The 12,969-nt window shown below is 35.6% G+C and overlaps 1 protein-coding gene across 3 annotated transcripts in view; it reads left to right on the top strand.

Annotated features, from left to right (window-relative positions):
* Nucleotides 1-12,969, top strand: part of edil3a (EGF like and discoidin domains 3a) — a 317,498-nt gene that overhangs the window by 248,704 nt on the left and 55,825 nt on the right. For all 3 annotated transcript variants that reach the window (XM_087254105.1, XM_087254104.1, XM_087254103.1), the window contains one exon: nucleotides 2,003-2,187. In XM_087254105.1, the coding sequence (XP_087110231.1) occupies nucleotides 2,003-2,187 (185 nt within the window). The remainder of the gene's footprint in view (nucleotides 1-2,002; nucleotides 2,188-12,969) is intronic.

Here is a 12,969-nt window from a genome sequence, read left to right as displayed (position 1 = left end):
ATCGTTTGCTGAAAAAGTATGATCTTTTTATAGTATTATAGCATTGTTTTATAATGTAAATATCAGCAGTCATGTAAATCCTGTATCTTTACATTTATGAATTCAATTTTGCTGGAAAATGATGACAAGGTTGGCATAAAGGCTGATTTATACTCAACGTCGTCCTAGTTCGGTTGAGTTTGCACGGCAACTGTGACGTCATTGCGGTGTTTGCAAAGGTTCACAAAACTTGATTTAGGCTAGAAAGCGCACAACATTTTTTGAGACTCAAGCGAACAGTTCACATGCCAACACATTTCATTTGAGTTTAATATGAATCACTTTGGTTTGGATTTTGTCTGAAACATGTACTCTTATACAGAGATCTTTATGATTCATCCATGCGTGATCATTGGGTTACCCAGATGGCCAATAATTCTTGGCTAGAAATTGCAACAGCAGTGAGAAAGGAAGAAAGTTATAAAAACTTGAGAGATACGTTTGTTAAAACCGAAAAGAAAGGTCATGGCAAAAGTGGAGACCCATGTGGTTTTAATAAACAATTGCAGAATATGTTTTTCCACAAGGTTTTACACTGCTGTATATATTGCAATATTGAATTTAAAACAATTTAATAGTTACTAAACTAAAATAATAATAAAAAATATATGTATTTGATAACTGGAAAAGAATATTTGAGCCTAAAAGTTTACAATATAAGCGACGCAGTGGCGCATTAGGTAGTGCTGTCGCCTAACAGCAAGAAGGTCGCTGGGTCGCTGGTTCGAATCTCGGCTTAGTTGGTGTTTCTGTGTGGAGTTTGCATGTTCTCCCTGCCTTCGCGTGGGTTTCCTCCGGGTGCTCCGGTTTCCCCTACAGTTCAAAGACATGCGGTACAGGTGAATTGGGTTGGCTAAATTGTCCGTAGTGTGTGTGAATGTTTGTGTGTGGATGTTTCCCAGGGATAGGTTGCGGCTGGAAGGGCATCGGCTGCGTAAAAACTTGCTGGATAAGTTGGCTGTTCATTCCGCTGTGGTGACCCCAGATTAATAAAGGGACTAAGCCGACAAGAAAATGAATGAATGAGTTTGATATTTGTTGTTCTGTTGAACACAAAATAAGATATTTTAAAGAAAAAATGTTACCAATCATACACAAATTAGGAAAAATAAATGCATAAAGATATTTATAGGCTACATCTTTACTCACTTTAAAGTAACCAATTGATTTTTCCAGTAAAATAATATGTTAATAATGTATATGTTTATTGATTGTTCATTTCTGCTAAAATATACTGCATGGCTGGCCTTCAGAGGTGGAAAGAGTACTGAAAAATGATACTCAAAAGTATCATTTCGTACCCCAAAATGTACAACAAGTAAAATTATTTTTTGTAAATATTACTCAAAGTATAAGAGTAAAAGTAGCCCTTTTTCAAAGTACTCATACTCAAGAGAGTACTGAGTAGTAAATATGACACTGTAAAAGGTTGATGTGTTTACATGCAATTTGTGTGTGTGTGTTTGTGTAAACATAACATCTCTAGTGCATTTAGTTATTGTTTAAGGGCATTTTAGTTATCATACACTAGACATCCATCATTTTCTCATCAGTGTTGTGCATCTAAATAGTCTCTCAGTCATTGTGTGTAAAGATTTTGCGTCATCTGTGTCTTGAGGTTGTTCTGTATTATGACATTTAATTAGACGGGAATCACAGGACTGACTATTTTACTTTAGCCAATCACCATAGACAAGAAAAAAATTAAAGTAGTGACTGTAGGTTAAAGGAAAAAAGTGGAGTAAAAGTATTGATACAGCACTAAAAATTAACTCAAAGAACGCATTTTTAAAACTACTTAAAGTACAATTCCAGAAAAACATACTTAATTGCAGTAATTTGAGTATTTGTAATTTGTTACTTAACACCACTGCTGGCCATGATGCAATAGCTAACATAAGTTACATGGAGAAACCAATGTTTGTGTAACCTTGACTTATTTACACACATTTGAATTGTTCAGGATGTTCGGAGCCAATGGGCATGAAGTCTGGCCACATCCAGGACTACCAGATCACAGCCTCCAGCATCTTCCGGACTCTTAACATGGACATGTTCACTTGGGAGCCTGGAAAAGCAAGACTGGATAAACAAGGGAAGGTCAACGCTTGGACATCTGGGCACAGTGACCAGTCCCAGTGGCTACAGGTATGATTAATTATGTGTTTGGATGCTTGTGGACTGCCTATTCGTCTGTTATTGACTTTGATTCTATAGAATATGTCACGGTTGATTGCAAGAAAGCAGACCCAGTTGCAGCAATGAACAATGCAAAGATTTTTGTTGACGGAATTACGCACAAGTAGACAGACAAGGGTATGACAAGATTCAAACAGAAGAGGCAATAACACAGGGAAGCCAGTGGTAGGGATAAGATGACATTAAAATGAACAGCCAGCCAGGAGTAGGAGCAAGAGTGGTCAAAACCAGAGCTAAATCCTGGAGTAAGCCACGTAAATTTCAGACTGGCAGGTCAGAGAAGTCAGGACAGGGGATAGGACTGGAAAAGTAGAGGATAGCAAAAATATACAATAAAATAACTTACTAAATCTAAAAGAAAATATGAAATCAAATATAAATCCTATCAAAAAAAAAAAAAAAAGGAAAACTAGACTAACTTGGGCAACCAGAGAACAGAGAACAGAAACTGAAATAAAAGACTTCTAGAATCTTAAAAAGAGAATTAAACAATCACATAAAGTTGTCAAAAGACAACTAATGATCAACTACTAATACAAGACTGAGACTGGCAGAACAATGGAACAAAAATGGTCATAAGAATAAAGGCAAGACAAAGATTAGAACACAAAATTAAGTAAACACTTGGAAAAAAAAAACTAAAGAAGGTAGTAATTAAGAAAGTAGTAGTACAGTAAGTAGACAGGACAACTAGAACAGGCAAGACAAAATGCTCAGGAAGTATACAAGCTTTGAAACAAACCAGCAAAGAAATGAGAACACACAGCACAATATATACTGTAGAACAAAGCACACAAGAGACAGGTGAAAACAATCAGGATAACAAGGTCTAAATAAGAGGGCGGGGTAACTAAAAACAAGAAGGAAAGACAAGAAAAGCACATGGCCAACACAAATTAAGGCAAAGCAATTTAAGCAAGCACAGGACAAGCAGGGAAACATTAAACGCTGACAGGACGGACAAGACTGTCAGGTCAGGACCATAGCTGTGAATGATGAAGAGCTAGTTTAAATTGTACAGTAGCCCCTCTTTGATTTTTTTTTTTTTTAATATTTACCAAATGACGTTTAACAGAGCAAGAACATTTTCACAACATGTCTGATAATATTTTTTCTTCTGGAGAAAGTCTTATTTGTTTTATTCCGGCTAAAATAAAAGCAGTTTTAATTTTTAGGTTTTTTTTAAGCCATTATAAGGTCAAAATTATTACCCCTATAGCCAATAAACTTTTTCGATAATCTACAAAACAAACCATTGTTATACAATAACTTGCCTAATTACCCTAACCTGCCTAGTTAACCTAATTAACCCAGTTAAGCCTTTAATTGTCACTTTAAGCTGTATAAAAGTGTCTTGGAAAATATTTAGTCAAGCATTATTTACTGACATCATGGCAAAGATAAAAAAATAAAAATAAAAAATCAGATATTAGAAATGAGTTATTAAAACTATTATGTTTTGAATGTGTTGAAAAAAAAAATCTTCTCTCCGTTAAACAGAAATTGGGGAAAAAATAAACAGGGGAGCTAATAATTCAGGGGGGGCTATTAATTCTGACTTCAACTGTAAGCACTTAGCACAGCACTAAAAGTACACAAAAGTGTACTTTTACAACATTCAGTGTTCAGATGATCCCTAACAGAGAACCTTAACGAAGATCAAAGCTTCATCACAAGGTCATGATTCCTGCTATTTAGTTCCCAGAATCAAAGTTTCAACAAAAGCCCACTTATCCATTCTCCCTGGAGTCTTTCTTTTTATCTTGTTCATTCACAGTTCATTAAGGTAACCAATCACTTCAAGCTTCATCTGAATTTGCTTAGTTTGTTTTTTGCTGTAATTTAAGCAACCTGATAGCATTTCTATTTAAGAGATGCTATTGTTGTCATTAAATGTAATATATTTATTTTTGTTTATTTATTTTTATTTATTATAGATCTATCCTATTGAATGCAGTAGAGGGTTTTAATGGCAAAGCTGAATTTTCCGCACTCAAGTGCATGTGACAATTTACCTCCACACTTTCAGTTGAATGTCATGTTTTTTTATTATTATTATTATTATAAATTTTGATTGACAGCTCTGCATGTAATAGATGGGATTGTGCCAATTGTCAGAAGACATGGACGGTGGTTCATGAGACCAAGTGATATAATGAAATGGGAGTAATTTTCTGGCTCATGAGGTGTTAAAAGTGATTAATATCGTAAGATTGCTGAATAAATGCTCCAGTGCAATCGCAGAAATTGAGCGAGCGCGAGACACAGTTGGGCACGTTTCAAACATCAGTTGCCATGGCGAACTGTGGCCTTCTGCAGTGCCCCAATGGAGCAATCAATACCAGTGGCATCGCAGAATGACTTTAGGCTTAATAGATTAATGGAATTAATCAAGCCTAATGACAAATTAAGTATTCTAATTAATCAAGACAATTGCAGTGCTGCACAGGCAAGAATCACCTTACAAACTGCAGTAACGTCAGAGACATCTTGACCCAACTGCGCACATCTCAAGGATCTGCCATAGAGATGTGCTGAATCACACAACATCAAAATCCTGAGCTTGTCAGAGTGTGTCAGCAGTGCAGGTGCTTTTAGACTCGTTTTAGGTCTATTGATTTTGGGGAAAACAACACTGCAGTTGCTGGCAGCCATTTATTTGAATCTCAAATAAGTAGCATAAGTCTTGCTTGCTATTATATTTAAAGTATTCTTTACTTATATTGAGTGTCATTTAAGTCTGTAATCCAGAGTTAGTAAAGTTAAACAATTAAATTTTTTCAGAAAACTCTATAAATCTCAACATAACACACTATTAAAGACTTGTTCATGTCTTACTATGGTAATCTTGTGCAAAAAAAGCACACAAAAGCACTTATTATTTTAAACAGAAATAAAGATTGTCCTTTTTTTCATATCATGACGTATGTGCAAAAACACATAAAACAGTCATGAAATTCGAAAAAAAGTAGGGTGATGCATGATCTTCTTTTGGGAACTGATTGGATTGGCATGTTGGAAGACAAAAACATGACACATGATGATATCCCCACCCGAAAGGTACTCCATGTGACCAGAAGTGACGAAAAGTTATTGTGAGGGAGAAGGGTAGGTCATGTTATTTGAAAAAAAAAAGATTACGGAGGTGATTACATTTTTACAAATGATCAAAGTGCACAGATGCATCACTTTTAACAGGCTATACTATAACTACATACTTCTAAAAATAAGTAGAGCAAATTTTGATTTCATGCCGACTTTAAGTACTGCAATCAAATTTTGAGTTCATGTAACTCGTTTCTATTGTGTGCGATGTGCATTCATTCAAAACATGTCAAAGGAACTCACTTCCTTTAATGAATTGCACTGCTTGATTTTACAGAGCGCTTACTCCAGTCAAGCATTTATTTGTATGGCACTGAATGTGCTTGTGTCAACATAGAGCAGACCTGGGTATTTTACAGCCCCCGGGCCACATGCGGCCCGCTGGACTTCTTTGATCGGCCTACGTGAAGTATTTCAAGAGTTCACACTTAGTTGATGATTTACAATAAGCTTTTTTTGGCATGCTGTGCTGGGAGAGAGCCTTGAGCTCAAGGGAGAACATGCAAACACACAGAAATGCCAACCGGGCTGGCAAGGACCATAGCCGACGGTGTTCTTGCTGTGGGGCAACAGTGCTAACCACTTGCACCCAATCTAGGTGGAAGGGGTAGGAGAAGGGGAGAAAGGGGGGTTTCATCCAGATGAAGAAGATAGTTGTGGAATAAAGACTGTGGTTATTTATAATGACTTAGGAATCATATGATTGGAGAATCATGATTACCTAATGCAGGACTGGCTGTGGTCAATCATAAGCATGTGATCCTCTCTAAATTAGTTCATAAATAAACTTTATTTAAAGTTATTTAAATATTATTTACCATTATTTAATTTAAATTGAACCGCAAAAAGGGCCTTGCAATGCACAGGTCGGATATTGCGAGTCCACAAAAGGGGGCTGTTACAACCCCTGGGCAGTCTAGGGAAGTGGGGTTGCACACTTGATCAAGGATTTTGTTCAAACAAACACTCAAATCAAATTGTACTCAAAGTAATGACCACATACAAGAATTGCTGTGCAAATAAAGTGATTTATTACAAGTGGTGATAAGTGAAGCAGTGAGTAAGCTATTTACAATATTTACAATTCACAACCAAAACAAAACAAAAATTAGAAAGACTGGCTATGGGTGGCGCTAAAGCAAAGAAACAATCAAAACCAAACAGTCTTACTAATATCAAATCTCCGCTAATCTAGTCTAATAAACAATAATGTGAAAAATAAATCTTCAACGTCCAAGACGTCTTACCTAAACTACACTAACTATCCACTTAACCAAAAATACATGGGTTGGCGCTCACCCCCTTCCCTAGTGTATCTCTAGACAGTTGAACCCCTATGTGTTGAAATGTATGTGACGTGACCTACTTACCTACCAGTCTTTCTACCAAACCTCTGTAGGGAAACATGAGGAAAGGGAATGAATGATTACACTGGTAAAAACAGACAGTGACTAAACCAAAATGACAACACAGTGTAATTAAAGGATAAGACGGACAATATATCACAACAAAACTGAACAAAATGGGGATATAAACACAGGTTCAATCAAGCGAGCAAACAAGCATAGAAACCAGTAACAAGTTGAGCCAACAAAGACTGCCAAACTGCTGGCAGACAAAAAATATATATATAGTGAGCCGGAGTAATCTGATTGGCTGAAACTGGAACCAAGTTGTCACAGAGGAACCAATCAGCATAAAGCAGTGTCAGGATTGGTTGCATCAAGTAAATGTGAACCAGCCAATCAGGAACAGCAGTAGGCATAAACAAGGAAGTGAACTAGAGTGATAAAAAGAAAAACACAATGAGACACATCATATAAACATAAATAACCAATACGTGCTGGCACGTAACACCTCCCCACTAAAGAACAAACATATAATGTTTGTAAAATAAATATTTTTAACAACGAACATTCAAACATAAATAATTAAATCCACAATAACTGAATTGTCAAATTTAAAACTTACGTGTCAGGTCAAGACAGGGTATCAGCCACAATATTCTCTTTCCCCTTCTTGTGTCGGACCTCAAGGTTATAGCTTTGTATAGTCAGTGACCAGCGCATCAGTCTCTGGTTCTGATTATACATGCGTAACAGAAAGACAAGTGGGTTATGGTCTGTGTAAATCACCACTGGAGTTGAGCTGGAACCCACATACACTTCAAAATGCTGTAGAGCCAACAATAGAGCAAGAGCTTCCTTTTCAATCGTTGAATAATTCAACTGGTGTTTGTTGAACTTACGGGAGAAGTAGCAAATCGGATGGTCAATTCCTTCTTTATCTTCCTCCAGCAGGACAGCGCCAGCACCTACAGCACTTGCATCTACCTCCATTTTAAAAGGCTTTTCGAAATTTGGAGCCATCAACACGGGAGCTTCACACAGAAGTGCTTTAAAACTTTCAAAGGCATGCTGGCATTCAGATGACCACTTAAATTGCCTTGAAGGGCTCAGTAAATTTGTAAGAGGCATTACCACACTTGAAAAATTCTTGCAGAAGCCACGGTAATATCCCGCCATTCCTAAAAACCTACGCAATTGACGACAAGTATTTGGGGTAGGAAATTCTGCAATGGCTGTTACTTTTGCTTCTACTGGGCGGACCTGTCCTTGACCAACCTGTTTACCAAGATAGGTGATGGTTGCCTGAGCAAACTCACATTTTGCCAAATTCAGAGTTAGATTAGCATTGGCTAGTCGTTGGAACACTGTTTTCAACTGAGACATGTGCTCTGGCCATTCAGAAGAATAGATCACTACGTCATCCAAATATGCATAACATCCTTCAACTCCTGGCAGTACAGTAGTTATCAAACGTTGAAACGTAGCAGGTGCGTTGCGAAGTCCGAAAGCCATAACTTTGTACTGCATAAAGTGATCAGGGGTAACAAAGGCCGATATGTCAGATGCACGAGGTGTTAATGGCACTTGCCAGTAACCCTTTAGCAAGTCTAGTCACAAAACACAGTCCTCCATGCACGGCAATGGATAGCAATTAGGAACTGTCACTGCATTGACTTTACGGTAATCAGTGCTAAAACGATTTAACCCATCAGATTTGGCAACGAGAATGCAAGGAGAGCTCCATGGACTACAACTTGGAACTGCTAGTCCATTTTCACATAGATATTCCACTTCCTGCTTTATAATTTGTCTCTTTTGGGCATTAACACGGTAGGGATGCTGTTTGATTGGATTGGAGTTATAAATAACAATATCGTGTTGTATCGTGCGTCAGAGTGTCATGAAACAGTTCTGGGAATTACTCAGTCAGATTTTTAACATCCTTCTTTTGGGTTTCTGTCAAATGAGTCAAGTGTGAGGACAAGTTTTTCAGAATCTTAGAGTTCTGTAACCAAGCACATTACATATTGCGTGTTTTGCACGCTCAATTTTGTAATTTCAAATGGAGACATGCTGTTTCAGCACGCAAATAAGAAGAGATGCATATGCGGCATGTCACGCTCACGTTTCCAGGCACCGCGAGTTGTAAGAATGTAAACATTTTAGAATTCCGCAAGCGAACCATGAGTCATGTGACAGGAACAAACCAGGCAACTTCACTCTTTGTACTAATTACCTCAGATTAACAATTTAACAAATGCAGATACAGATCATCTCTCAGTGATGACCATTATATCACATATCCACGTCACATTTAACCTGACTTTAGTGAACTTGTTCGGCCCAACACTGTCAAGAATACGCTCATTGAACATAAAAAATTAATAAGTAATTGAATGAATAGATAAATTAATAGATGAATGCATGAATGAATGAATGAATGAATGAATGAATGAATGAATGAATGAATAAATGAATGAATGAATGAATTAATCAATGAATGAATGAATGAATGAATGCATTAATTAATCAATGAATGTATGGGTAAATAAATAAATGAATAAAAATTAAATAAGGTGAAGCAATCAAACTAACAACACTATGCCTTTTATATGAATTTGATATTATGGTGCTGGTCTTTAAAATACTTTAAAAGGGACTTTAGACAGTTTAGTATGGTTTTTAATGAAAGTTTATTGAATAGTTTCACAGTTGTTTTTTTTTTTTTTTTTTTTTTTTTTTTTTTTTTTCTCAATCCAAGATAAATGTATTGGTCTGGTCCTCTAAAATGGCCTTAAAGTGTAATGTGGCTCCTTGGAAAAATTAATTGCCCACCCCTGATATAGAACAACACTAAGCAAAAAGTTCATTTGCTTACATTCATTTGGCTGGCTTTAAAATTGCACTAGACTAATGCAAATAAAGTCTTATATTGCTCTGCAGTTTGTTTTAGTGAATTAAAATGCAGGCAGAAGTCAAACAGAGTCACAAACAACATTATCTTTTACATCTGTTGCAAACGTTCCCTCCATTAACCAATCAAAAAACAAATCATGCTGCTTTTCCGGGGACATCTGAGGTCAAACAAACCACTCACATTAAAATTTATATAAATCCCATTGACAGGTTTTGGAACAGTTTGAATGAAGCAATTACTCAAATACACTGCAAGTCAGCTTCTTTTTTTGTCTGTTTGGACAAACTCCACTGCAAGAAGGCCTTTTTTGAAGATTCTGTTGATTGCTTCCAAACATGCTGAGTCGACCAACAGACAGCAAAGAGACGCCTATTCTCATCCTTTTACATCTGTCTAGCCTGCCCGAGTCTATCTCTGGCTTTTCTCCCCTCGAATTCTTGAAAAATTGCCTTTTCAACTGGTTCCTCTCCCTCCTCTTCTTGTGTAATGAATCGATTTAGTGTCCTCATTTGTGGTTTCCTGTGTCGTCTCCACTAGTCAAACAGAGATGTGACCTCAGTCCCACACTGAGATCTTTTAGCTTTCGTCAGGCAGGCATGAGATAGAGCGCTTACATTCATTATACATCCTAAACCCACTCATTACTGACTGTATGCATGAACAGTTTAAGAAATCTCAGTAGTGTTTTTTCTTCACCAAAGATGAAGACTGGAATTTACAAGAAATTATATCTTAAGTCAGCGTTTCTTAAGCCAGGGTCCATCTCAAATAGCCAGGAGGTCTGTGGAAAATTTCTGAATTGGGAACAAAAATCTTGTCAAAACCATGACAAGCAATATGATAGAGCGCAACCCAGAGTTTTCCGGCAGCCTGGGGTCTACAGAGACATTTTCCATCCATTTTCTCCATATATGTCAAACGTTTGATTAGCTTTTATTCAATTTGACTTGGCCTGTGTTGTTTAGAATAAATACATTACAATCCGTCTTTGATTTATCATCTGTATGCATGTTTTCAGATTGTTTTCATGTTCTGAATACAGGTAAAACTAAGGGATTTAAAATTAAATGTGATTTTTTACATGGTAGCTTTCCTAAGTGCAGTTAAATGAGAGATTATAGGCTTTAGGCCAAAGTCAGGCTACTTTTATTTTCAGATTTTGACCTTGTTCTGTTACATGTACTTGTTACATGTAGCTTAGTAGTTTATAACAAATATCATTATAATTTGTGTTTTAGGTCATTTAATATTTGAAGCCTATGGTATATGGGCTATGCTTTTTATGCCGTGTAAAAAAAATAGATAAAAAAAAAATAATTCAAAAATGATTCTTTGGATTTACTTTTTTTAAGGTAAGTCATTGTAAACATTTACATGGGCTGAACTTAAACAAACAAATTAAGTTGAACATTACAAAGTGTAATTTGTTAAAATTCAACCTATAAATTGTAACAATTTTGCATTTTTTTTCAGTGTAGGCTCATTGTAGATTGAGATCGTTATTGAATATATATGGAGGAAACAAGCTTTTCACTATGGAAACCAAACCTCCAAAACATTTTTATTTTATATATATATATATATATATATATATATATATATATATATATATATATATATATATATATATATATATATATATATATATATATATATATATATAATTATTATTTTTTTTTTTTTGCTTTATTTTAAAGGGACAGAATTACTGATATTATCATTAGGTTTACTATACAATCACAAATTACCTCCAGTAATGGAAAGTACTGTACAAATTTTAAGTATCTGTACTTTATCTTTATTTAATTTTTATTTATGTGTTTATTACTTGATTATTTATTTCTGTATTTATTAAGTTAAGTTGTGTAAAAGGTTATTTGAAATTGTACAAATTGTCACTTCACGCTCAACATACTAATTTCAAATGTTTTCAGTGTAGGTATTAAAGTGTGCCAAATTTTAATAGTTCAACATCCTTGGAAAAAATACATTTGTCAGTAAGTACCTTTACTTTAAACATTTAAGCAAATAAAAAATAAAGTATTTTTGTCATTTTAAGTTATATTGAAAAAATGAAAACTATATATATTTCTACTGAAAGTGCCTGATTTGTATTTTGTCTATCAATATTTACCTGCGATTTTGTGATAAATACTACCAAAAAAAGATCATCAAAATATTAAAACCAATTCTCATAATGTTCATGAAAAAAATTATTTGGTTTTGTTAAACATAATTAAATAGGCTGTATGTGTAACAGTGTCAGGGTACAACGGAGGTGAGGTATGCAGTTTGTTAACAGCTCATACAGGCAATGGTCAAATAAGAACAAATAGAATCATGAGGGTAATCTAATAGCAAAGTTGTGGTCACAGACAGAGTTCGTTGCAGGCAGCAAACAGGATAAACAAAGAGATACTGGCAAGGATCTAAAGGTCTGAGAGGTGAATATACTGTATAGTCCATGTAATCAGTCTGTGATTCGTTTCCGGCTGTGTGTGTGCAATCAGGGAGAGAACTGGAACTGTTGTATGTGAGGTGGATGATGGGTTCTGTGACAGATTTGTAGTTCTTCAGTGATCTTCTAGAAACTGCTAGATTGCTGATGATTGTGCCAATAGGATTTTGTTAGATTATTTGCAGATTGTACCTGTCATGTCTAGTTTTTTTTTTTACAAAACTGGCAAAATTGTGAAAACTGTGCCACTGTTTGATATTTTTGCACACAAAGTCACACTTTTCAGATATCAAGACACCATACCTGTGGAGGCGGAAAGAAAACCTTGGTTGGTAACCAACTGTAGACACTCCAAATGTATTACAACAAGCTTTGAGCTAAATTCAGAATTAATCACATTATAACATCTGATTGGAAGTATAAACAAATCAAGGTACAAGATAACGGTACAAGTTTATGTGCTTATGATTGACCATTCATAATCCTAATCAGATCTGCAATGATGCGACCGTATTGATTTAAGTGTTTGGACGTGTTTAGTTATTTATTCATGGTAGCCCAGCTATCAATCTCAAGATTGAGTAAAGCAACCTCTCCTTTGTGCTCAATATAAAAGCGTTTATAACCCTGCAATGGCCTGTTATCTGTCTGGAGCTCTTCACATTGTTAAGACCACATTTATCATTACCCTCTAGAGGGGTCTTTCCTTTGACTAGAAAGACTTTATACTAACAAAGACGTGGAAGCGGCATGACTTTTATATGTTAATTATAGCTTGAATGTGTCATTCCACAGACATATTGCAAAATAATTTATTTCATTTAAGTCAAGTAGGAATATGTTAGTGTCATGTTGGTTTTGTTAGAGGTCACTTATGTCTTTTGAATTGTTCTCTTTGTACT

The sequence above is a fragment of the Danio rerio genome, chromosome 5 (assembly GCF_052040795.2).
Source record: "Danio rerio strain M-AB ecotype USA chromosome 5, GRCz13ab, whole genome shotgun sequence".
Lineage (NCBI taxonomy): Eukaryota > Metazoa > Chordata > Actinopteri > Cypriniformes > Danionidae > Danio > Danio rerio.
The sequence above is the reverse complement of the archived record's forward strand: the minus strand, read 5'-3'. Positions and strand labels throughout refer to the sequence as shown.